This window comes from Vitis riparia, chromosome 18 (assembly GCF_004353265.1).
Source record: "Vitis riparia cultivar Riparia Gloire de Montpellier isolate 1030 chromosome 18, EGFV_Vit.rip_1.0, whole genome shotgun sequence".
Classification (NCBI taxonomy): domain Eukaryota; kingdom Viridiplantae; phylum Streptophyta; class Magnoliopsida; order Vitales; family Vitaceae; genus Vitis; species Vitis riparia.
The window spans coordinates 12,962,062-12,988,101 of NC_048448.1; the positions used below are offsets into that span (position 1 = coordinate 12,962,062).

Sequence of the window (26,040 nt, forward strand, 5' to 3'; positions counted from 1 at the left end):
GTAAAATTTTTAATATTTTAGTTTTTATGAAATGGTTTTAAAAATTATTTTTTTAATATTAAGAGTTTATTGATGTTTGCTTTTAAAAATAAAACATATAAAGTTTATCCAAACATCATATTTAGTTTGGGCCACTCCAGAGCAGATCAGCCTCCCCTTCCATGGACCATACTATACCCAAAATTCCCTTCAGGGACAAAAAAGTTTGGGCCATTCGTATCAACACATAAGGCGCTAGAATTCCTTTCACCTCTTTAACTGAAACAAACAATGATATCATTCAGGATAGAGGATCTGAAGCGTGCCCAAGGACTTTTTAGCCATTGCTGATTTACAGCTTAGTTCATTCCCTTTTATTAATTTTTTTTTATTCATTTCTCTGTTCTCTTGCATGATAACCAATGTTAAATCACAATAAGTAGTCATAAATTTGATCCTCTATATTTCCGTTAAATCTCTCCTACCACAAAGCAAATAAACAAATAAATAAAATAAAATTAGATATTTCATACAAAATAATGGCTTGGACACTCAACCAACTACTTTTAATAAATACATGAATGTTTACATAAGATATCATGAAGAAAACTATTTTGTGTACCTTGAAAACACAGCTCTCATTTCCTTAGGGCGAGGAGATCAGTTCTCAACACCCATACCACCATTTTTCCAACCCCAAAACGAATTCAAACAACAATTTTCTTTTATGGCCCTTATCTTCCTGGGTCCATCTTTCACGCTTTGATAGAATCATATTTCTCACCCATCGCACCACCTTTCTGTTTCTGGAACTGAATGTACCGCATTGTGCTGGCAAAGAAAGCATCTGAAGGTGGATCTGGGGTAGTGGACTCGCTTTGCATCTCACTTGTAATTAATTCTATCAAACCCTGGATTGCTGAACTTGTGACCTGTGAGTTCCCCTTCTCAAAAAAATAAATGTACCTGAAACATAATGTATCCAAATCTTACACCCATCATGTAAAACGCAAAACAAACAACTGAGAAAATAATTAACAAGGGAGTAATCTGGTAGAGATCCAAGCAACGAACTTGTTCAGTATCTCCACAAAGAGTATGACCGGTCCACTGCTACCCCGTGCAACGGTGGCCATTTGTTGAGCAGCATTGGCAATCCTTAATGCACGCTTTAGGCAAAGCATGACCCTGTAATTCCAGAAACTCCTTGTAATCATAAAAACTTCTTTGGTTTCCACTAATTAATAAGAGTACAAATTCCTTTGCCATGAACTAAAGGCCTGGTGCCAAGGGAAACAAACCACTTAACAACAAGAGAAGGTAAGGAACTCTACACAAGTTATTTCTTTAATTGAGAACACCCAAGATGCAGAGTAAACATGAAATAAGACCACACAAGCAAATTCTAGGATCTATCATGAGGGGTTGAAGGAAAGCACCTTTCTCCATCCTTAATGCCATCTTGATCGTCAACCCAAAAAAGATGGGAACATGCATAAACTGCTCTGCATTGATCAGGTTTCTTTAAAAGCTTTGCTGAATACTGGCCAATGAAAGACAAGAGGAAAAGGTTTAAACAACTTTTGGCATAGAAAGTTCAACAAGTCAAAATAATCAGATAGAATGTAAACATTACTACCCCGGTGGCTTTGTGCGTTAATGTATCCCTATTCTCAACACCAAAAACATTCATCCTCTGCAGAGTCCCAATTATTAGATGAATTGCAGTCACTTGAGCTTTGGAATCCTAATAGCCAGGCACAAAATTCATCTGAGAAAATAAATAATTGGGTGATGCATGCCACTTTTTGATCGATCAATGAATGTTTACCGCAATTTCTTCTTCATACAATATGAATGCCTGAGTGAAAAATTCATAAGCAACAGGCTCAAGATCACAGTCATTAGCAGCCTGGTTATCAATGATCAAGGTATAAATACAGGTTAGAGAAACAAACAATTCTTGCCCACCAACACCTAGTCAGTAACAATATTAAAGACTCTGTTCAGTGGAAAATAAAATCAAGACAATGTGTCATATCATTGACAATGTGTATCATATTATTGTTGTTGGATGAAGCAAATGTTAATAATAGAGCCAAAAATTATATGACGAAACAATGAGGCCTGTACAACCTCATCCTGTATTTTTGAAAATGATTTCCTTCAAAATTTTCCAAAGCATTTTTCCCAACTGAATTTGGAAAGCTATAATATCTTGACATGTATCAATTTTTTTATTAGGTAACTTTTATTTTCACTTGTTTGAAATCAAACCTGGAGCCTCTCAAATCCCCACCCAACCCCTTGTCACTTGAACCAAGCCTCAAAGGCAACAAGTATCAGCATTTTTATGCCCCAGATAACAGTTATGGGGGTCTTCTGGAATCATTTCCAGATCTAGTTTTCTACAATACCAAATGGAAGTCATAGCATACCTCAGCACATTGCAGGTACAACCTTAATGCCAGTTCAGGTGAAGGAACAGATGAAAGAGCCTCAATAGTCTAAAACAAGAGCAAACAATGTTATCTATGGCACAAGGATTAGGGACATACACTCCATAAAGACATGCAAAATGAAGGAAATACATAACCCAAAGAACCCAAAGTAACTGAAGTAAAAACACAACCAACAGTTGACTGGAAAAGAGCATCCTGAGCCAGTATCAGTTAAAATGTTGAGCTATCTAAATAGAAATATAAACATTCATGCCAAGTAAGCTTGTAAAGGAACAACCATAACCTAGAATAAAGTTGCACAAATCAACAAAAAGAATACAGTTATTTATGAGAAAAACCACAAAAATATAAAACATCTAACCCAGAGGCTGCATTACAAGATTGCATGGATGAGTGTATGACTCCACACTGGATGCATCCGGAGATTGATCACACAACCTTAACAACAATTCATAAGTCTCACTTAGGCCAATTACCTGATTTAAAAGTTGAAAAATTTTTTTGGGAGTTGCAGGCTCTTCTTCACCAACAACATCACCTTCCTGACCTTGCAATCGCCTGACCAACTGCAAGTCATAAACAATGTTCTGAACAAGTCAAACTGAGATTCATTTGAAGAATTTAAGTGGTTATGCTTACTGTAAATTGTAAAAACAAGATCCAACTATCTGTGGGAAAAAATGTTCCTTTGAAGTTGAGAATAGTGGCAAACTAATGGTGTCAAAGAACACATATTTGAGACTCAATAACTTGACAAGATAGCCCAATTGGTCAACGCAAACACTGGGAAGTGTGGTCCCAATAAGTGGCACATGATCCTGGGTTCGAATCCTGCCACTGATGATACCTTAAATTTACCTGGTGCTGGTTGTTGCGGGGCGGTTAACACCCTGAAGTTTGGGTCCGGAGAGTCCTAAGGGCTTGGCCATGGAAGGTTCCTCGGTAATCCATTAAAAAAAAAAAAAAAACATATTTGAGACTCAATAAATTCATTTTTCATTTTTCTTTTGACAATCCGGGCAGCTAAGTAATCAGAGATCTATTAAGATCAAGTTTTTATCTTATTTCTTGAATCTTGGACCATCTATGAACCCTTTTCTAGTTTGGCTGAAAAAAAGTAAGAAAATAAAGATAATTAAAAATTCGAACCTAACTAATATCTTTATGGACAATGAATCTGGATGCTGCTAAGTTATCATTGTTATGACTTTTTCTACGGGCAAAAAAGAGACATTAATAAGATCAACACAATACTAGGAGTGTGCAAAGTGAAGCACAACAAATAAACGAAAGCCAATCATAAAGGCAAAAACCCAACCTTACCAAGCAATCACTGAAATTAGAGGAGATGAGTTCTCAACCCCAAGGGAATCCTTTGACCAAACAAAGGATGCTTTGAGAAAGACATCCTTCAATATCAAATTTGTGCAGTCTACACTTATGAAATTCCTGTAATTTTTTTGTCCAAAAATGCACTAGAACAAACAAAGGAAGCCAATCTCCACAGCCTCCTCATCCCTAACTAACAGAATCACCATTGAAACAAAGAGTCTTTAGCAAAAAGAGAGAACCTAGGACACTTCCCAAAAAAATGAAAATCAATGAGCTTAAACAACAAATAATCTTCGTTGATTTAAACTCTTGCTTACACATACAGCACTATTGACCAAAGACCATTCTGTTAATGAGCTGATTGGTTGGGAAGATTTTTTTATTTTTCCAGAGCTTCCCAAACAAAAACAGGTGATGGTGGAGCACCACAATCCCAGACATTGATGTGATTTCTGACTCATTACAACTTATATTTTTTGTTTTCTTATTTCTTCTTGCATCTCCATGTGTGTTACAACTCATACATATTTTGATTCTGAATATATAATCAGGGAGAAATTACTAAAAATTACCATGTCATGTATGGTGTGAAAACACAATGACTCGATATGTTTTACTTCTGGCATATGATTGGAGAGATTACTCAGAAGTTAGTGTCATATACAATACGCAATGTAACATACAGACACACAGAAACAAATGAATATGCACACAAACTAGTAGCGGAAGTTCTTCCAGAACTTCCTCAGCATTTATTGCACTTCAACCAGAAAAGTTCTTTATCCATTTGGAGGACCATGCCCTTCCATCCCTTCCTTATACCTAAAATAAGAAAATACACCAACTTACCATGACTACAAGCACATGAACATCATCAAAACATGAAACATAAAATGTCCAAGCACACTAAATATTGTTAGTTAGTTTCTTTCATTTTTAATCCAGATGAGCTTATTTATTTTTGAAGAAACAAGCCCAAATGTCACAACTTGCCTAAAATGATAAAAGGCGGCAGGAAGTTTTTGGAGAAACCTAGAGGCATGTACACATCTTTGTAAGGGAATGAGAGATAGTGAAGTTGTGTAGAGAATTCCAGAGAGTTCTTGAGAACACTTATGTTCAAAGCTTGTATATAGGCTTGAAGATACAATTCTCTAGAGAAATCTAGAATTATGGGGAACCACCAAAGTTCTAGAGAGTTTCTTTGGCACCTATAAATGGGTGATGACCTTATTTGGCCAAAACACAAAGCACTTGAGAGTTTTCCAAGCATTATAATGTGTTCTTATACAATACAAGTTCCATTCTTCCAAACTCCCTAAGAGTTGCTTCTTTTTTCGGTCTCTAACTTCTAAGTCTTGTGACTTTGCTTAGCCTAGTAAGCTAAGTGTGTGGGGAAGGTTGACTTAGCAACTTCAAGTGACCTAAGTTGTTTAAGTGCAGCACGAACACTTAGGAAACAACTAAGTCCATGACACAAAGCTTAAGTCATAGAATAGAGAGTTAAAAATTGATTCTTCCTTTCTTTTGAAGAAACTTAACAAATACTTCATTGCTTAATATTTTGAACACTTTAGAACCTTCGAAGTTTTCTTGGCCACTTTGACGTTATGTTGTTGATAAGAGAATCATTAAAATATGAATATAGATTATTGAATACCATTTGGTTTTTTACAAGAACATGAAATGAGGTTATCACCAAAGACTTTTTTTCTTTCTTTTTTTTGGCTTAAGCAATGAGAGCATAAAATTTAAGCCTCAAGTCAGGTGGTTTCAGCCTTTAAGTTGACAAATCTGAATTCACAACTGTCACCCTGACGACTTGTAATGCATTAATTTTTGTGTAGTTGCCCTAGATATCTCTATCTAAAATGTGCAGCAAAGATTCTTCCAACAATGTTAGACACTCTTTTTGATTTAACTTCTGTAAAACTAATCTTGAAACCCAGTCTCAATATTACAGGGCACTAATAAACATCCAGTGATAAAATTCCACTCCTGAAGTTCTTTTCAAAGACATGATGCATGCATTGTTCCTTCATGAGTATATCAACAAAATGATATAGCATGCCATATCCAGAAAAGGGAAGAAACATACTCTGAGAGCAGAAAAAATAAGAGGAGGAACAGTAAAAGGTAGGCGCCTCAACCCTCCAGTCATAATATGCTTCTTCACAGTGCATATAATCTGAAAGACCATAAATAATGAAATTTATTAACTTCTGCTGGACCATAAAAGCATAATGAAACAAGAAACACCATAACAGAAACTAAGCAGCAGTGAAATACAGGTTAATATTTCTGAATTGAGGGAAAGAGTGGTAAGATGACACCAATGGTTACATACTTATTAATCTCCTACCTTTAAGGAGTATGAGATACAATTAAAACACCAATTAAAACTTAGAGGGTGTTTGGTAAAACTTAATACTTATTACTTAATGACTTAAGTTAACTTTAAGTTAAATTACACTTACATTGTTGACTTAAAACTTATTACTTAATTCTTACTTTTAAGTATTAAGACCGATAAAATTAACTTAAAACTTATACTAAATCATCAAATTGACATATTTATCCTCATAAATTATAATTATGGCAAAAGAGGTTGAGTAACAATGGAAGTTATGGAGTAGCAAAGAGTTCGTGGAAGTAATTAGGACAAATGAAGATGTGTACTTAAGAATAAGTTAATTGTTTTTACTTATTACTTAAAGTTGTTTTTGACTTTAAGTCAAACCATTAAGTTATGTTACTAAACATACTTAATTTACTTAATAACTTAAATTAAATTATTAAGTCACTTTTAAGTTATTAAATTGGTTTACCAAACACCCACTTAATCAGCATGAAATGCACTGGTTATTTCACATGATCTTCAATTTTGATGAGGGAAATTCAGTATAACCGTATCTGAATTAGTGAAACCTGTCCCCAGTCCCCTCTTCCTCCCAGCATATTAAGTTCTGTAGGGAAAAAATATTTTCTTTTGTCAAATGCTAGAGATTCCCAAATTGAAACCTGTGATAAGTAGAATTTGTGGCAGAAAAACCCTTTGACCTAGTCATATCAGTCACAAAGTTCCAATAGAACAGAACTGTAAATGCATGTTTAAATAGTACAACCAACCTTGAGAAAAAGACATACACAACTAAGATCCATTACAACTCAAAACCTACCATAGTGAAATAAAATTGTAGCCTAGTCATATAGCACAAACCACCATTAACCTGGATTCAGATATCCTTTAAATACTTCATTTTGGAGAGATTGGGTAAGCAGCTGATTTATGTTATTATCACATATTCAAAAGCAAAATAGTGCAACTCAAATCAAGAGTTGTGCATTAAATTTAACTGATTTAAAGAGATTTAAGGAATGAACAGATTTAGTAACATTAGCATCAAAAACAATATTGTGCAATAGAAAACCTTGAACAAATCAATTACCTTCAACATTTCTTCAGGGTCATCATTGTAGAACATGTGTATGAGACGAGCAACAGAATTTTGTTCATCCTTGAAATCCTCCTCATCAAGCTATTGTTGCATAAAGTAAACAAGAAAAACAAAGATTGTTATCTATACCAAATCTACAGTGATAATTCAAGAAGAAAGTACAAGGAAAAAATAAAATAAAACTTATAGAACTAAGCAATGACTTATAGTCGGACTACTCTGAGAATTCTAAACATTCAAATATCCCTATACCAATACGAATAGGTAAATTGAAAGAAACTTTTACATGTACCTCGTCCACAGGAAATCCATCCAAATCCTTAATCAGTCCTTTTATTAATTCAAATAAGGCTTCAACCTACAAAAAGATTCTTTTATCAGTTCAATCAGCACTCACAATGTCAAAAAGATGCACTGCATATTTTGAAGGGGACTGCTTGTAAATAACACAGAGAGAAAAAAAGGCCTACCTTGTCAGCAGTAGAAATACAAGTACTGTTTTTCATAATGCTTTGAATAATAACCATTGCCATGATTTTATTTGTTCCATTATCGAGATGGTCCATAACACGGGGATAATTAGAAAGTGTCAGGGCTGTGACAATATCATTGTACTTCTCCAATGGGGCGCTCAAAAGTGCAACAATTTGTTTTGTTGCCTTACTATCTTCAAGCTTTGGCTTGCCAGAGAGTTTCTTAACACATGCTCCCTGTGAAAAATTATCAAAAGGAAGAAAACCTCCCATCATTGAACTTCATTTATGCAATCTAAGCTACACAAAGATGCTCTCTGAATTCCACACAAAGGAACTGGCAAGCATCTAAAGTTAAAGACCATGCAAATTTAGGGTAAAACTTTTGAGCAGTCAAGTGAGTGATTTTCCAATATACTTTATGCAACAGCTGCAAAATTTTGCATTCAGATTAGTAGTATTTTGAAGTTTAGAAAGTGCAGCAGCCAGAAAATTTTATAGATCATGTATCAGCATTCGTCAGCAAAACCATGTGCAAATGGATCATAAGCATGAACTTTGTATAATTGGGGACATACCAGTACTTGATCCACATAATCAAGCCGATCAGGATGAACACGAAGAGTAAATGTAAGAAGAGAGACATATAAAGTTATTGCTCCAACAACGGGCATGTCAACCTGTGCTTCTATCACCTGACATTAAATTATAAACAATGAACTTCAATATTTAGTGAAAACAAATCCATATTCTAAATTAAGAAAGTCATTGTTAAGGACATACATATACAGAAAATTAAAGAGATGCAATGCTTGTGTAATCTAAGGTCATCTCATTCATTCATGGACCCATAAAAAGATTCCCTACGAAGCATCTCAAAAGCAGAAGCATCCAATAGACTTGAGTCCAATACAGTGAGAAGGCACTAGAGATGCAACTGTTTTTAGTACAACAAGAGAGAAAATATCTGGTGCACATAAATTTTTCAAGGAGCACTGATTTTTTGAAAACAAAGACACACAACATTGATTTATTGTTCTCTGCATGCTTAACATCAATTTATTATTCTCTCCTGAAATGTCCCTATCTTCTACATTTGCTTTCAATGAACATTTTTCCAAACAATAATTTGACAGGACAACAATAATTCTCAAGCATAAAGATGCAATGGCAGAGAACATCAGAGGTAAGCCATAAATGAAGGAAAAAGAAAGGCTAGGAGAGAGATACACATCATTTGTGACAGCCTTTTACTTGTGCTTGCAAAGCACAAGCTTAAACCAACTTCTATTTGGCTTATTTGTTGATGTTTAAGAATTATGTTTTACAAGAGCTTTTACTATTAAAAGAGCTTTTTTTCCTGTGTGTGGTAAGCACATTTGATAAATATCTTATACACTTGCAATGATTATTTTATGCTTGTGACATGTTTTCTTGACCAATTTGAAAATATAAAGAGGTTCAAACTTTGTTCTATAATTAATTGATATTCATCTGAAACATAAGTATTATTCAAGATTTAAACGTCCACATCAAATCATTTAAGTACAAGAAATATAAATAAAAATGATTAAATATGGAAAACTATAATCAAACCTATAGTTTCTAAACAAATGTAAATAAATTGTGACAAATGAAAAAAGGTTTTTGCATAGTTCTGAAAGGCGCGCCTAGGCTCGGGGCGGCGCGACGCCACCCTCCGGCGCCTCGCCTGAAGGGAGGCGACGCCCCTTCACGAAGGCGCCGCTTAAGCGCGCAAGGCGCTCGCCTCCAGCAAGGCGCGAGGCGGTCGCCCAAGTCGCCTCCGACGGCCCGACCAGGTACACGCTCCTCCTTCTCCTTCTCCCTCCTCCAGTCGAGTTGCAGAGACGCGACCAGCGGCGCCAGCCCTAATTTTTTTTTTTTTTTTTCTGGGCCCAAAACGAGGCCGTCTTGGACCCTGTTCACTTAAGTGCACAGGGACCAAAACGACGTCGTTTTGGAGCCTGTTCATTTAAGTGCACAGGGACCAAAACGACGTCGTTTTGGACCCTGTTCTTTAAAAAAAAAAAACAGGACAAAACTACGCCGTTTTGGCCTGTTCCTTCCATCCAAACCCCTTTTCTGGTCTTTCCACCACTGCCATTCTTTGCCCTAGCCTCTTCCGTGCTGGAGAAGTGAAGAAGAAGAAGAAAAAGAAGAAGAAAAATAGGGGGAAATAGGAGAAAAATAAAAGGGAAATAGGGTGCGCCTCACTTCACTAAAGCCCGCGCCTTAGATGCGCCTTGCGCCTCAGGCTCCAGGACTACTTTGCGCCTTGGTGCGCCTTGAGCCTTTTAAAACTATGGGTTTTTGTGAAGTGTATAAATAGAGAAAACAAATAAATTAGGATTATCTCACATTAAAATATTTATCTAACACTAAGGTCTCTACCATTCCTATCACAAATAACTCTTATTCACTATCATCTATAATCAAATGAATATTCTACTCCTTTGTATCTTGTTTCTGTAGTTAAAAACTTATGATATACAATACAATACAATACAACAATATAATACAACTTTTATGGAAATCAATATGCACCACCGTTCCATATCTCATCTTAAGTATATCTTATGATACATATGATACACAACACAATTCATCATGCAAAGATAAAACAGTCACCTTTAACTATTTTTAGTTGTTTCTAAGACCGCATTGATTAAAAGGGAGAGAGGTAAAATGATCTTACATGAAACAACTACATATTTATTGTCAATGGTACACATGAAATGTTGAAAGTTAAATAAATTTATTTTTTTGTAATGAATATTAGGGAATTGTCATTTGAATAATTCGAATGTTAACAACTTGACATTAAAATGATGTTGATCGGTGGATAAGATTTTTTACTTAATATATTAGTCTTTCTTTTTTGTTTCCAGATATGTTTTTAGTGGAGAGGGCACGATAACAAACATAGAAAATTGGAACTTTAAACAAAAAAAACAAAGACATACATATCAACCACACATTCAAATATATATGTAGTTAGAATTTGAACTAAAAAAACCTAAGTCCCCTGCCATGAGGCCATAAAATAAGTTTCTGCAAAAGTATAAATAGAAAAAATAAATAAATTAGAATCAGTATTATTTCATGTCAAAGAATAAATAAACAGAAATAAAAATTTAGACAGATTGAATAGTTTAGGACATTTTCAAAGGTGCAAGGTGCACCTAAGGTGAAATAGTCACCTATGGTTTAGGTACAAGACACAATATAAGGGGCATACTCGAGCGAAGTGAAATGCTACCTATGACACATACCAATTTTATAAAATATGATCTAAAATCCAATTCAATCAACAAAAGAAAATTTAAAATTCCAAACATTTAAAAGAAGCATTCAATAAAAATGTAATAAAATTATATAAATTTTAATATTTAGTTAGAAATTTTAAGAATAAAAGTGTTCTAAAAAGGAAAATTAAAGTAGACTAAGTGCGCCTCTCCAACAAGGCGCTATAACCAGGGAGCAGTTGTGACTTGAGCCTAGGCGCATTTTAAGTGTGCCTTTGACAATTATAGTTTAGGATTAAAAGAGGATATATTTGAAATTTCAATTTTTCCCTTTAAAATAAAGCGGCAAAGGTGGTTTTTTTTTTTTTTTTTGATAAGTATAGTGGCAAAGGTGGTATTATAAAAGTTTCATTAAAGTGCATAGAGTTTCCTTACAAAAAATTTTCTAAACATCTTTTGGAAGAAGCCACCTTATCCTTGCTTCTATGTTAAGCTGTTTTAAAATCAAACAAGCCCTATAATCAAAACTTCCCAAACATTATTAAAAGGTTCATATTTAGAAAAAGCTTTTGGCTTCTCAAAAGCCAATCCAATCGTGGCCTAAGTATGGATTATAGAAATCCTATAGTAAATGCCATAAGATCATACACATACATACATACATGTGTGTGTGTATATATATGTATATATATGTTATATTCTCATGATGGTTTTGAAGAAAATCACCAAAAAGGCTAAAGAAAGCTTTAAGTTCTTTCCAATTTTTACTAAGGGTATGGCTTGTTACTAAGGGATGTATCTCGAGTTTCCTTCTTCCAAGGTGTTTGAACCCAAAGTCCTATTAAATTCATAACCCATAACTCAACTCTTACTCTCACTACCTGACAATAACCTGGTAGTGTTAGTTGGAGGACCGAAAAACATACCACCCTTGTAGGTGTCATCCAAGGAAGACAATGTCTCCTCTCTAGTCCAAAAATCGAGGTAGAGATACTATCCTATGAAAGGAAAAATATATTGTAATTGGACTTCTTGTTCAACCATAGTCACTAACCCTTTAACTACTCTCAATAGTCCTTTTACATGAGGGGTTGTACCCAAAGGACAAGTAGTCAGGCACATGGAAGGATCTTTGCTTTCACTCAATAGGACCTTTAGGCTACACCATCAGTCGTAGCAAGTATCTTTACTATTTGTGGTAAATGAGCTAAGGTTTTAATTAATCCTAGCTCAACCCATTCCTTTGTTACCTTTGCCTTTATAGAAAATTTACTTGTGGTGGCAAGTCTATTAAATTGTGAGTTGAGCATTAGGAACCCTATGGGAGTTGTAGTAATTGTGGACACAGTGTATAGGGGGGGTGTGGTGACTATAGGTAGGAGGGAGCTGCTAGTGAACTTGGTACTATTGGACATTCGAGACTTTGATGCTATCCTCGAAATGGATTGGTTAGCTTATCATGCATCAATTGACTATTTAAAAAAAAGAGTAATGTTTAGGATACTAGGATTACCTGAGTTTGGAATTATGTACTAAGGAGTATTGGGACCACCTTGTTTGATCTCAGCAATCCAGGCAAATCGGTTAATGAGACAAGGATGTCAATTGACATCCTTAGATCTTGTGGTAAACACTAACACACCAGAAATAGGGTAGAATTAAGCGATGAACTGTCCTATGAGGAAAACATGTCCATATTTTAGATCATCGGGAGAAGATCCTACACAACAAGGTAGTACCATTAGTAAAAATCTTTATGGCGCAATCATCTTATTGAAGAGGCTACTTGGGAAAAAGAGAATGAGATGGGGGAGTGATAACCCCCACTTGTTTATGTAGAACTATAGGAAATCTAAGGACGAAATTTGTTGAAGGGAGGGGGGGTAAGATTGTAATGATATTAGTTTTCTTTTATAAATAATATTTTTGAAGTTCCTTGTTCATCACTTTCTTGCTTGTCCTTTACCATGCAACCAAACATGAAGTGTCAAAACCATACAACAAAGCATGAGGTGTTGAAAGCATGCAATCAAGCATGAGATGTTAAAAGCATGTAATTAAGCATGAGGTGTTAAAAAGCATACAACCAAGTATAAGGTGTTTAAAAACATGCAACCAAGCATGAGGTGTCACAATGCATTAAATCAAGCGTCATGTGGTGAAATGCATGCAACCAAAAGAACACCTAATCGCTTTTATCACGTGGCACCTAACTGGACAAGGTGACTCATGAACCTACTTCACATACTTGAGTAGCTACAAAGATGAAACATGTCGCTACATATCATCTCCATGAAATAAGAAAAACACTATTTTTTTTTTCTCTTGGTCGACACCTAGGTAAGCCATGCAATAAGTCACCTATAAACTCACTTGCTTTTGGTTCCCACTCATCCTTAGGAGTGTTAACCTACCAAGAAAGACAAAAAGTATGGAGAAACTCTTATAGTGCCATTATTTTGAAGTTGGATTTTTAAGTCGTCGTAATGGAAGTGTTGTTACAATTTGAGTTTGTAATTCTAATTGTAAGTGATCTTATAGTACATTATTTTAATGTAAAGCGCAATAATAATTCTAGTATTAGTATCAGTGATAATAGTACATATTAGGTAAGTCCTCATAAAAGACTAGATGGGTCACAATAGTCCCACTTAAAATCCAGTCTCCTTATATAGAACTTCCCCAAACCGTACACATTTTCGAAGCATATCTCATGATATTTGGAAAATAATGCATACATATAACATTATATGCATGAGATATATAATTCTAAAACCAATTAAAATCATACACTATATGATCACTCACAATTAGAATTACAAACTAGAATTGGAGCAGCACTTTCGTTATGGCTTAAAGATCCAACTTTGAAATAATAACACTATAAAAACTTCTTCACACTTTTCTTCTTTCCTTTATTAGAAGGTGAACTATGAACATTCCTATTTATAGGGGTGGGTGGGAACCTAAAACAAGTGAGCTTTTAGGTGACCCATCGCATGACTTATCAAGGTGTTGACCAAGGGAAAAAGATTAGTGTCTTTCTTAATGCATGGAGATGACATGTGATGATGTGCTTGATCCTTAGTAGGTGAAGGAGGTTTATGAGTCACCATGCTTAGTTAGGTATCACATGATGAAAGTGGCTTAGTGTCCTTTTAGTTCCATGCATTGCGATACCTCATGCTTGGTTGCATGTTTTTAAACACCTCATACTTGGTTGTATGCTTTTCGACACCTCATGTTTGGTTACATGCTTTTGATACCTCATGATTGGTTGCATTCTTCTCAAAACCTCATGCTTGATTATATGCTTTTCGACACCTTATGTTTGGTTGCATGCTTTCAACACCTTATGCTTAGTTGCATGGTAAGTGACAAGCAAGAAGGTGATTCAAAAGAAAAAACTAAGAAATATTATTCATAAAAGAAAACCGAGGTCATGACTACGAGGGTAGTTGAAGGGTTGGTGATTGTGGTTGAATAGCATATCTAGTTACAATTTATTTTCCTTTCGTAAAATAGTATCCCTACCTTAGTTTTTGGACTAGAGAAGAGACACTATCTTGCATGGATGACATCTGCAAGGGTAGGTTGTCATAGTTGATATTATAGCTTAGGTTATAGTTCTTGTTGACTATGTACTAGGAATTCTCTTCTAGAAATACTATGCTTTTTGGTCCTCCAACTGACACTACTAGGTTAGTGTTAGGTAGTAAGAGTAAGAAAATGAGTTATTGTTATAAACTTAGAAGGACTTTAGGTTCAAACACCTTGGAAGAAGGAAAAGTCAAGATGCAAAGTCCTTTAATAACAAGCCATACCCTAAGTAAAAGTAGGAAAGAGCTTAGAGCTTTCTTTAGCCTTTTTGGTGATTTTCTTTGAAACCTTCACATCCCATATGAAGTGGTATGACTCATGAAACTGATTAAGCCTAAATATAAGATATCCTAAACTAAATTAAGATGTTCCTCTTTGCAGAGTGAACAATATGGTGCATCATACCGGTGGATCCAGGGTTCCATGAAGGGGTGCGATCCATGATGTAAACAGACTATTGAGGGTAGTTGAAGGGTTGGTGATTATGGTTGAACAACAAGTCTAATTACAATTTATTTTTCCTTTTGTAGGATAGTATCTCCGTCTCAATTTTTGGACTAGAGAGGAGAAACTGTCTTGCATGAATGACACCTACAAGGGTGGGTTGTCACACTTTCACTCATCTAAGATTTGACCTTTGGGTGAAAACTCCTCAGCTTTGAAATTCTATAACCCAGAGGCAGTTGAGGCTAAGCTGAAATTTTGCTACAAGAGAGAATTCACACTATGTCCTCACTAGCTAGTTGCAAATATTATTCATTTACAATAATGATAAACAAAATAGACCAACTAGTTGATAAAGAAGAGACTTGGACTTGTAAACATGAAGAGAATTTGGCATTGGCAATGCCCTATCCAAAAACAATTTTCTCACGTAAAACTTCTTTTCATATTACCCAGAACCTAATAACTTTTGGCATAAACCGACCTTTGAGAAAACAATATAAACATGAAAACAGGTAGACCTCCCATGTAAACAATACCAACATGCAGTTAATTAAGGCATTGCATGTGACTAAGAATGGCCTCCCAAAGATGAGTGGGACATCATTGTCCCCTTCAGGAATGAGTTGTGCGTATCTAGGACCATGAATACTACTGGATAGTAGAATTTATCCATTTATACTAATCTGAAGGATTTATCCCTTCTAAAATTTGTCCTCCATCAATCTGACACAATCCTAAGGCCTGAGTTCTGTTTTTATAACCAAATCATGTGGATCACAAGGAAAATGTTAACCCTAAGGGTTTGGATTCAATTATGCTAATTCCTAAGTGCAACTTGTGTAACTTGAAGCCTACATAAACAGTATAACCCAAATGGAACTCATTGCCCTATCAGAGTGGATGTAAACTCACCATATATAATTCATTTTGTGAAACAAAAGAGTTATCAGAGAACCACTGTTCCAGACTTTTTAACAGACATCCAATTTCTTCCTGACTTCATCAAGTTATAGATTGATAGCTTGTTAACCGGACCAATGACCTTGAACCAGCAATGCCAATTCCATTGCAAATAACTTCATTTAATGAAGGGAAATAACAAAGGATAGTTAAGTTGGAGAACATTAGAATTTTTGTGAAAAGTGGAAACCACAAGAAACTTGAGGAATGCATAGAACATTTTTAATTAAGCTTCATATGTTAAAGAGAACAATACGAGACACTAACGCCGACCCAACTTGACCTCTACAAATGAGAAAGTATGTGCATCAAGGATTGCGGGGAGTAAAATAGCTGATTTTTTAATATTTCAAGAAAATTCAGGAAAGCATAGGAATTAAGCTTCATATGTTAAAGTGAACATTATGAGACCCTAGCACATACTCAACTTGACCTCAACAAATGAGAAAATATGTGCATGAAGGCAATATAAGAACATGCTGAGCTTAGAAATGGGTAGTTTGACCAACTTTCAAAGTTTAAACTACACAACTATCATAGAACTTCCATGGATGCACCGCATGTGCATGTGCACACATGTGCGCATGTTAAAGGAATAGGAATATTCAGATTCTCGAAAAACAAGAATAGAAATTTAGTCTACAGTAACACATCATTGCATAACTCCACAAAAAAAAAAGGCATGGACCATGAAAAGGATGCCATAGACATTACAATGAAAGAACCTGCATAATTATCAGTCTATCACATTGTGAATACAGATACCTCCTATTCACTATTGTTAGTGTTTAAGACAAGGTGACCCTTTATCCCCTTTCCTATTCACTATTGTTGCAGATGTGTTGAGTAGAATGTTGTTGAAAGCTGAGGAAAGAAATTTGCTAGAGGGCTTCAGGGTAGGCAGAAATAGATGCAGGGTGACCCATCTGCAATTCGCAGATGATACTATCCTATTTGCTAACCCTAGAGAGGAAGAATTGCAAACTCTTAAGAGTTTATTGTTAGTGTTTGGCCAAATCTCCGGGCTTAAGGTCAATCTTGACAAAAGTAATCTTTTTGGCATCAACCTTGATCAGAATCATCTTTCTAGGTTAGCGTTGTTGCTTGACTGCAAGGCTTCAGATTGGCCCATTCTTTATCTGGGTCTTCCTTTGGGAGGGAACCCAACTGCTTGTTGATTCTGGGATCCAGTGATTGAGAGAATCTCTAAGAGATTAGACGGATGGCAAAAGGCTTACTTATCTTTTGGTGGTAGGATAACTCTCCTACACTCTTGCCTTTCCCATATCCCTAGCTACTTCCTTTCTTTGTTTAAGATTCCAGCTTCAGTGGCTGCAAAAATCGAGAGGATGCAAAGGGACTTTCTATGGTCAAGGGTTGGGGAAGGTAAAAGAGATCATCTTGTTAGGTGGGAAGCAGTGTGCAAGCCGAGGGTTATAGGGGGTTTGGGGATTGGGAAGATTCCTTTAAGGAATCGTGCTCTTCTAGGGAAATGGTTGTGGAGGTTCCCTAGGGAGAGTACATCTCTTTGGCATCAAGTCATTCTTAGCATATACGGGACACACTCAAATGGTTGGGATGCCAATACTATAGTTAGATGGTCACACCGTTGTCCTTGGAAGGCCATAGCACAAGGCTTTCAGGATTTTTCCAAGTATACTCGGTTTATCGTAGGAGATGGGGAAAGAATTCGCTTTTGGGAAGATTTGTGGTGGGGGGACCAAACTCTAAAAGACCAATATCCAAGACTATTTCGAGTAGTAACGGATAAAAATATTCCAATATCTTCAATCTTTGGTTCGTCTCGCCCTCTCTCATGGAACTTTAATTTCCATCGTAATCTAACCAATTCTGAGATAGAAGATCTAGAACGCCTTATGCACTCTCTAGATTGTATGAACTTATCCTCTTCCGCTTCAGACGCGAGATCATGGTCCTTATGTTCTTCAAGTTTATTCACAGTCAAATCTTTCTTTACAGCCCTGTCCCAATTGCCTGATTCATCTCCATTTTTCCCCACTAAGTTTGTTTGGAAATCTCAAGTCCCTTTCAAAGTTAAGGCCTTTGTCTGGCTTGTGGCACATAAGAAGATGAATACCAATGACTTGCTACAATTGAGGAGACCCCACAAAGCTATTAGCCCTGACATATGTAAGTTGTGTATGGAACAAGGAGAATCAGCAGATCATCTATTTCTCCATTGTTCAGTGACGTTGGGGTTGTGGCACAGACTTTTTCAGCTAGCCAAGATGGATTGGGTTCCTCCGAAAAGCATTTTAGACATGATGTTCATCAATTACAAAGGATTTGGCAAGTCCAAGAGAGGGGTAATTCTATGGCAAAACGCGAGTATAGCGTTAATCTGGGTTGTGTGGCGGGAAAGAAATGCTAGGATATTTGAGGACAAGGCTAGGAATTCAGGGAATCTTTGGGATTCCATTCATTTCCTTGCGTCCTTTTGGGAGTTTTGTTCAGCGGGTTTTAAGGGCACCCCCTTTAACGTATTACAACTTGATTGGCTATCAGTGTGTAGTTCCAATAGTTCCAATGGGATGGCCTAGTGTATTGTTATTTTTTCATGTTGTTTAGTTTTTTTGGAGGGAGGATTCCTCATCCTCCTTGTGTACTTCTTTTTCTATCAATATATTCTTGCGTGGTTTCTTATCAAAAAAAAAAATACAGATACCTCCTATTACAACAGAAAGTTTCACACAACCACATAACAAATTCTAGATATGGTCGTGTCTAGCCTGTATTTACTGTGCATTTCTCTAAGTGGCAGCCATAAAGCAGGATTCTCATGCTATACACTGAAAAAATAAAACTACGAGAACTTAATGTTCAATTGAAATAACAGAGAAGTGATTAATTACCTTCCCAATGGCACTGCTCAATTTAGCAAAAGCTTCTACTTGCAGGAAATCAGGTAATACCTGCACCAAAAACATGATCAATGAAGCTTAAAATTACAAACCCATAAAGTATCATATGGATAACTTACTTCTGCACTTGAAGCTGCATAGTTTGATAATCTCTCCATTAGTTGAGACAACACTGTCTTGATGTCAACAGTAGGCTGAGAATTAAAACGACGTCATGAAAAGCAAATAAGTCAATAGGCTGTCTTTACCATTTTGAAGAAGAAACAAATACAGTCTAAGATTTCCTGATAAAGTACCTAATATATACCTCTATAACAAGAATCTACTCTACTACCTGCATAAATTTTTCCTACCTAGTGTGGAAACTTCATCATTCAAGTAGGAAAAAATTTCTCCACCCATGCCACCCAAAAAGGAGACATAAGATTAACCATTTTACATGATTATTTACACATCCAATTTTAACATGTTACAATTTCTTTATAGGAACCCTTTTATGATATAGATGAGTAAAGAAAGGCAATTAAACGCACATGGCCTATACCATGATCCTTATGATGTTTGAGCAGGTTTTCACTTCTATGAATTGAGCAACCGTGAATTTAGGAAAATATTGTTCTGTATATTTCTGTTTAAAAATCTTGGAAAACCAAGATGCATAATAATGGAATTCATTTTCAAGTAAAGAAATATGTATTCCTACTTCATCCAACAAAGAAATCAAGGGTTGGAAACAACCCAAAGGTTTTAAAAGTTCAGCAGAAAAACAAGAATTAGATTTGAGAGCCTGCTAGGTGAAATTTAAAAATAAAAAAAATAAAAAATGAAAAAAGGCGTACAGATTCTAATATCTGAAAAGGGAAATGATCACAAGTATGTAGCAATGGTACTCACCTGAAGTTGGGGGCAAGCACCTAACAACGTCTCAAGCGTCTGCAAGTGGTACTCATCAGGAAATACCTGAATTATGCAATCCATCAAATAATATTGTGCAAGCTCATCTTTACAGTTGACCACCTGTGAAAAGAGATTTCAATGCAGATTCTACAGATGGTTAGCCAGCAGTAATGGTGGCTTCTAAATCAGAAAGAAATGCTGAGAGAGAAGATTAGTAGACCTGCTCTAAGACCCTGGGAAGAACAGTATCTTTATACATTTCAAGGTCAATACCCTCAATCTGACTGAGAACATGTAGATTCTTCCCAACCTACAAAGAAAATACAGGACAGCACCATAACTTCTCTATAGACACTGCTCCAACTAGTGGTATTACATAGACCCAGATTATCTGATCTTACAAGATCCCGAAGTTCACTTCTTTCCTTTTCCTGTTTCTCTTTTGCCCGGCCAGGTCCCTGCAGACCAGAAAGCCCGATTGAAGGCCTCAACTCAGGATCACCAAAGAGTATATGATTCACAAGGACCATAACACCTGCATGGCCAACAATCATGCCGGCATGATTCATTTTTTTACCTCTATGGCATGCAAGTACTGTGGTGCCATGTATGTCCAAGAATGATGGTAGACAACAGTTGAAATATCGTACAACGAACCTGATGCTGCATGCGAACCCAAAGTTTATTCATCTCTGTGAAGTTCTGTAGTACAAATTCTACAGCATCCATGACAGTGTCAGCATCTCTGTACAAAAAAAAATGGCAATTGCAAGTCAGTCCTTAATCACAAAATCAAATCTAATCCAATCCAAATTATTTAATACATCACATCATTCTTTTAATGATGTATTGAAGGTTGAGACCTCCATCAAGATACCATTTATGATACTCCTCTAGGGAGGAAATCCATGTGGTACTTGTTTTACAATTTAATGTGTTAATATTATACATTTTTTAATAGTAAAAATATTTTGGGTTTTGGAGGACTTCCTTGAGGTAGGATTCTTCAATGCATTGCTAGCCTCACTTTGATTTGAACTCTTTAGCAGGAAAGGAACACAAGGACTTCTAATTATGGGTGAGGTCTGTGGAAGCAGTTTGAGACCTGTTTTACTTCTTTTCTTTCCTTTGGGTTTCCTATAGTAAAGCTTTTGTAGGCACCCTTTCAACCTTGTTTTGCTTGATTGGAACCTAGTGGGTACAACCACAACATTGATTAAGGATGCACTTCTTCAAAGGTTACTGCATCCAATAGTTTTTGTTAAGCTAAATTTTGGCGGGTGTTTAGGGATTGGAAGGTTACTGAATGACCATTTTGGTACAGTGGTAAAAGCATTTTCTAAATCTGTTGGACATGGTTCCAGCCCTTGAGGCAGGGATTCCAGCCCTTTTGGAGGGTTTGTTGTAGGTGACAGCTTTGGCCCTCTCCATTCCCCTGGTATAAGAAGATTCTACTATTATTATCCCCCTTTTTTTTATTTGGGCAAATAAGAGTATTATTAACAATTTCTAATCAAAAGAAGGCCCGATTAAAGTACATAAGAAGTATACAAAGGTGCCAAAAGGGCAATGAGATGAAGAGATTAACAAAAAACACCTCTCTCCCATTAGAAAAAAAAAAGGCCTAACCAATAAACAAAATCTAAAATAGATATAGAGGCTTCCTCTAAAGACTTAATAACCTACAGCCAGAGGAGAGCACAAGAAGGAGATTTTGAGAGCTTGATCTAATTGTTCTTCACTAACAAAAGTTCTACTATTCCACTCCTTCAAAATGGTCTAAAATAACCACAAAGGGGCAGCCCTCGACACTTTCGTGTGCTTCTCCTCCCCAAAAGGTCTCCTGCCAATTTGATAAAGTTTTTCTAACTATAGAAGGCAAAACCCATTCAACTTTAAACAATAATTGTCATAAAATTCTCGTTTTAACACAATGAACAAGGACATGATTAGTTGATTCCTCCCTAACTTTATAAAGACTACATCTATTCGCCAAAGTCCACATAGGCACCCAAAATAGAAAGAGGACCATGGAAGTTTGTTGGGTGGTTTCACCAAATTATTGATATTTCTCTAGTGTTGGAATATTCCTTCTATTGGTTTTCTCACTTAGGCAATCATGCGGCTGTTACGTTAGCAAAGAGTGGAGTAGGACATTTGGTTTTTACCTCAATGATAGTGTGCATTGTCCTAACTAGTTAAAAATCTTAGATGGATTTGCCTTTTTGAACTTGTATACACCCATTTTCATTTTTATTAGACCTTGTAGACTTTGTACAGTGGTGTTTATGCTTGTCAGAAGGATTTCTCATTTTCTTTTTACTTCTATTTCAATGCATTGAAATAGATTTTTTGATAAAAAATACTAAAAAGGTTAAATCATATGTTAGGACATAGATTAGCATTCTTCATATATGTTTAAGAAAGTAGCTTTTAGCACTCTGTACACATGCCGCATGCTTATTATGCATGCACACAGTTCCTACTGTTTAGAAGGATGAATTCCTATCTCCACAAACCCTTATCAAGATAAGTTGTCACCTCCATGATTGTCATTGTTGATTGTATCATTAATATCTTTATTGATATTCCAAAATTAGTAATTTCTTGGATATCCATTTTTTTTAAGGTTATGGTATGTTTTCTGAATGCCCAAATAATATTCAATATATAAAGATATCAACCAAAAATTCAAAAATGGTGTACAAACATACAAGCCTTTTTTTGATAGATGGTATACAAACACACAAATTTGAAACTATCAACAACTAACATGAAGAGATCCACTTTAAGGAAAAGTAAAGAAACATAAATGAGTTATCTCCTTACCCTTCATAGTCAGAGCCAATGTCAGGTAATTTATCTCTACTGACTTGAGAAAGGTAACTTCTTAAGAAAAGTCCACGTATAGGATGTTGAATACCACGGCACATTTCCACAAGATCTTTAAGGACATCCTTAGGAGGAGCCTCCTTTGATTTGATATATACAGATCCTACCGTACATAAGAGATACCTGATAAATCAACAACACATATTCATATGCTCTAGAATTGGAGATGGCATATTTAAAAATTGCATATGCTAACATACAGACTAAAATACAAACTTCAAGCAGACATGCATTAAAAAAAAAGTGATGGAGAATACAGTTCTAAATAACTTGAATAGCCCAAGTGGCAGGTTCCAGTTAATAGAGTGAGTTACTCCTTGCATATTTCCAAAAGCATCTGAAATACTTTACAATAACGACTACATTACTTGTTTAAAGCACCAGAATGAACATAATCAACAACAAAGTCAGCATAAACTAACTAGCTGTGCATGAACACAATATCTACCATAACAAACATAATGCTAGTATGCCACTATCCATGACCAGATAAGATAAATGATTAACTAAAAATGTAGACTACTTTTGAAGTACCAGCATATTTCCTATTAAAAAATGGATGTTATGTTAGAAATAAGATGAGATTCACAATCGTGAGAGAATAGAACTGACTGAGCTACTACTGAAAAATAGACCTTTCAAAGAACAGTAGGCTGTAGGCAGCAGATCTGGTTTAATCTAAGATTGGTTTAATCTTTAAGACCTGTACAAAAGAGTTTTAACTTATAACAAAACAAGAGAAGCAGATCACACTGGGCAACAATTATGATAAAAATATGAGGGCCATACTTGGGCACCATTTTACAGCCTGAATTTCATGCAAAGCCTTGAATCAAAACTAAGATACCCATGTCATGATTACTTGTGTCCTTCCTTCTGGTAAATTTCCATTCTTTATTTTTTAATTCTTTAGGATCCAGCTCTGAACTTAGTTCTGGCAGTGCTTATCTCTGATGAGGCAAAACATACCATTTAGCAAATTTTAAATGTGCTCAACAAAGTAAGGAAAAGCCCATTTGATCTCAACATAAATCATCCATAATAATTAAAAGTGGTATTTTCCTGTCCATCCAGGCCATGTTTTCGGAGTTAGACAAGACTGAATTATTGGACCTCTAGAATCTTCCAGCAATCTAAGTTCTAGAAGTTGAGGTGCTGGTTTTGGAAGCAACCCAGTCTATATAATGGGTTTATGTCATTAATTGCATTTAATGAATTTGGATTAATAATTGCATCAGTTATTTTTGTTTTTCAGATGATAAACCAAAGTTTCACAATTTCTTTTTATTTTATTTTTTTTATCAAAAATCATTGGGTTGACATGAATCAGCAGTCTTAACTGGTTTGACAGTCAGCACAGAAATAAAGAACTTTCCCGCCTGAGCCCTGATCCAGGACTAAAGCCATTGCTACCCATAACATTCCAAGACCATGTAGAACTGCTCTAACAAGTTCCCAATATATTTGATCATTTCCTTAAAGTATGGTCACCATTTGTTAATAGGTGTTGAACTTGATGGATTTGCACCAATTTAGTAACACATAAAGTAGCAATTAGAAGAAGAAGACACGATTGGAGAATTAATTGATTCAGTCTTCAAACTTACAGTCTAGGCAATATGTTTCCGGCATGCTGAACTAGCTCATACAGATCAATGATAGAACAACCATGCCTGCTTTCGTCCTTAAAGAATATCTCCAGCTTCCTCAATTCATCAAAAGCTCGCATATCTAATGCACCAAACGCAATTCAAATTCAAACAAAACAAAAGATCGAAATAGCGCACAAAGGCGAGATAGTCGATGATAAAGATCTCACAGAGTTCGTAGTATTTGTGAGGAGAGAGTCTAGAAGTCCGAAGCTCCGACAGCATCTGAGCGGAGTACTTGAGGACTTCTCTGAGATTGTTGGAGTCCTGAATCAAAACCGGGAAAATTAGGGTTTCTATGAAAATAGGGTTTGGAAACTCAGAATTCAATTAAATTACCACAGAACGATGCATATAAAAGGCGTTGTGTTGAATCCCAGCGATCCCTTCGGCAAGCCATTTATCCTCGTCCTCTGCTATGTTCGATATCATCTTCTACCAGTGCCTGGAGAGGACCTTCACAGCGGAGACCGCCTCTCCCAGGGGAATGATTTCTCCAGTAATAAATTCCCAAAGTCAGTAAGGCAAATCACGTGAGCCGCGACCGCTCCAGATTTATAACGGCTATAGTGATTTTGGAGGAGAAACGTGGGTGAGAGTCGAGACTGCGCTGCAAATGCAGTGGCTCGGGGCTGTGACCCTGTGACCCTGTGACACTGGCCCGTGGTTTCGTGCCCACTTAGTCTGTCTTGACCTACGAGATTCCCGGGATGCCAATCTTCATTTTTACCACCAGCTTTTTACCGCTCTGGTAAAATTACAGATGATGGGAGGAGGATCATCTTTAAATTAAGGATAAAAAAAATTTGACATTAGAAAAACGTGAAGAGAAGTATGACTAAGAAGCTTAGCATTACTCGTTTAAAAGAAGTGTCTCAAAGAAATAGTATCCAAGGTTGTATCGTCTTTTTGTCAACATGCAGAACTTATTGTAAACCTTTTAATGATGCATCTTTAGTATGGTAATGGAATATTTGTCCTAATATGATGAAAAAAAATAAAAAAAAATTAAGTCACATAATTTTATTCACCTCCGTTTTGATTAAATACATTTAGTTCTTATTGATTTGAAATTTCATCATAAGTCTCTCTTAATCTTTTCATGTGATGTTTTTCAAAATAAAATAGGTATTAGATAAATTTTTAAATATAAATAAATAAATAAAATTAAAATTAATTAAATTTTATATAGTTTAAAATTATTTAATTTTTATATAATAGAATAAAATAAATGAAATAAATTTAAATGACTATATAAAAATAATTTATTAATTTTAAATCTATTTTTTTCTTCTATTTTTTCCATATATTTTACCTTAAATTTTTAGGGAACCAAACATAGGTTAATAAAATATAATAATTATGTATTATGATTTTTTCATTGAATTTATGTAGGAACCTACCAAAAACAATATATTAATTATTATAAATCATTTTTTTCTTTCATATCATACACGAGCCTACCAGATCGAAAAAGGGAAAAAAAAATATTCATTTGTAATAAACTTTTTGAATAGATAGAAGAAAAAAAAAACATAAAAGAAAGAATCGTTGTCAATGAGCATAGACTTATGATGAAATCAAAATCCTTAGAAATTCCGTCATGTTTGGAATTAAAAACTTCAAAATTTTATTGTAAATCCCCATTCTAAATACCTCAAATCAATTATTATCTTTTCTATACAAATCCCTATATTCCAAACAATAAGGTCGGAGTTACAAATATGATTTGAAAAATACCTT

The 26,040-nt window shown here is 35.5% G+C and overlaps 1 protein-coding gene across 2 annotated transcripts; it reads right to left on the reverse strand.

Moving 5' to 3' along the window:
* Positions 1-466: 466 nt before the first annotated feature.
* LOC117906648 (vacuolar protein sorting-associated protein 35B-like) lies at positions 467-24,953 on the reverse strand. Of its 2 annotated transcripts, XM_034819763.1 has the most exons (22): positions 24,637-24,953; positions 24,468-24,564; positions 24,256-24,379; positions 22,586-22,771; positions 20,414-20,501; positions 20,158-20,214; positions 19,977-20,066; positions 19,754-19,876; positions 18,979-19,053; positions 18,851-18,910; positions 8,283-8,399; positions 7,702-7,941; positions 7,524-7,589; positions 7,223-7,312; positions 5,872-5,961; positions 2,918-3,007; positions 2,418-2,486; positions 1,811-1,891; positions 1,619-1,726; positions 1,419-1,522; positions 1,054-1,167; positions 467-945 (listed from the first exon to the last, which is right to left on the reverse strand). In XM_034819763.1, exons 1-22 carry the CDS (start codon positions 24,727-24,729, stop codon positions 735-737), a joined length of 2,373 nt encoding a protein of 790 aa, XP_034675654.1. In that variant the 5' UTR covers positions 24,730-24,953; the 3' UTR covers positions 467-734. The 2 variants fall into 2 exon arrangements, with proteins under 2 accessions (XP_034675654.1, XP_034675655.1); XM_034819764.1 differs by lacking the exons at positions 22,586-22,771; positions 24,256-24,379; positions 24,468-24,564; positions 24,637-24,953 and having other exon boundaries at positions 20,158-20,291.
* Between the last annotated feature and the right edge of the window lie 1,087 nt (positions 24,954-26,040).

Excerpts from the sequence above, each read along its gene's own strand:
- LOC117906648 (XM_034819763.1), bottom strand. The coding sequence starts at position 24,729 with ATGATATCGAACATAGCAGAGGACGAGGATAAATGGCTTGCCGAAGGG. Across the intron at positions 20,067-20,157 it reads GAAGTGAACTTCGGGATCTT|GTTGGGAAGAATCTACATGT; the intron begins GTAAGATCAGAT and ends TTTTCTTTGTAG. Across the intron at positions 1,727-1,810 it reads TGTATGAAGAAGAAATTGCG|GATTCCAAAGCTCAAGTGAC; the intron begins GTAAACATTCAT and ends CCTGGCTATTAG.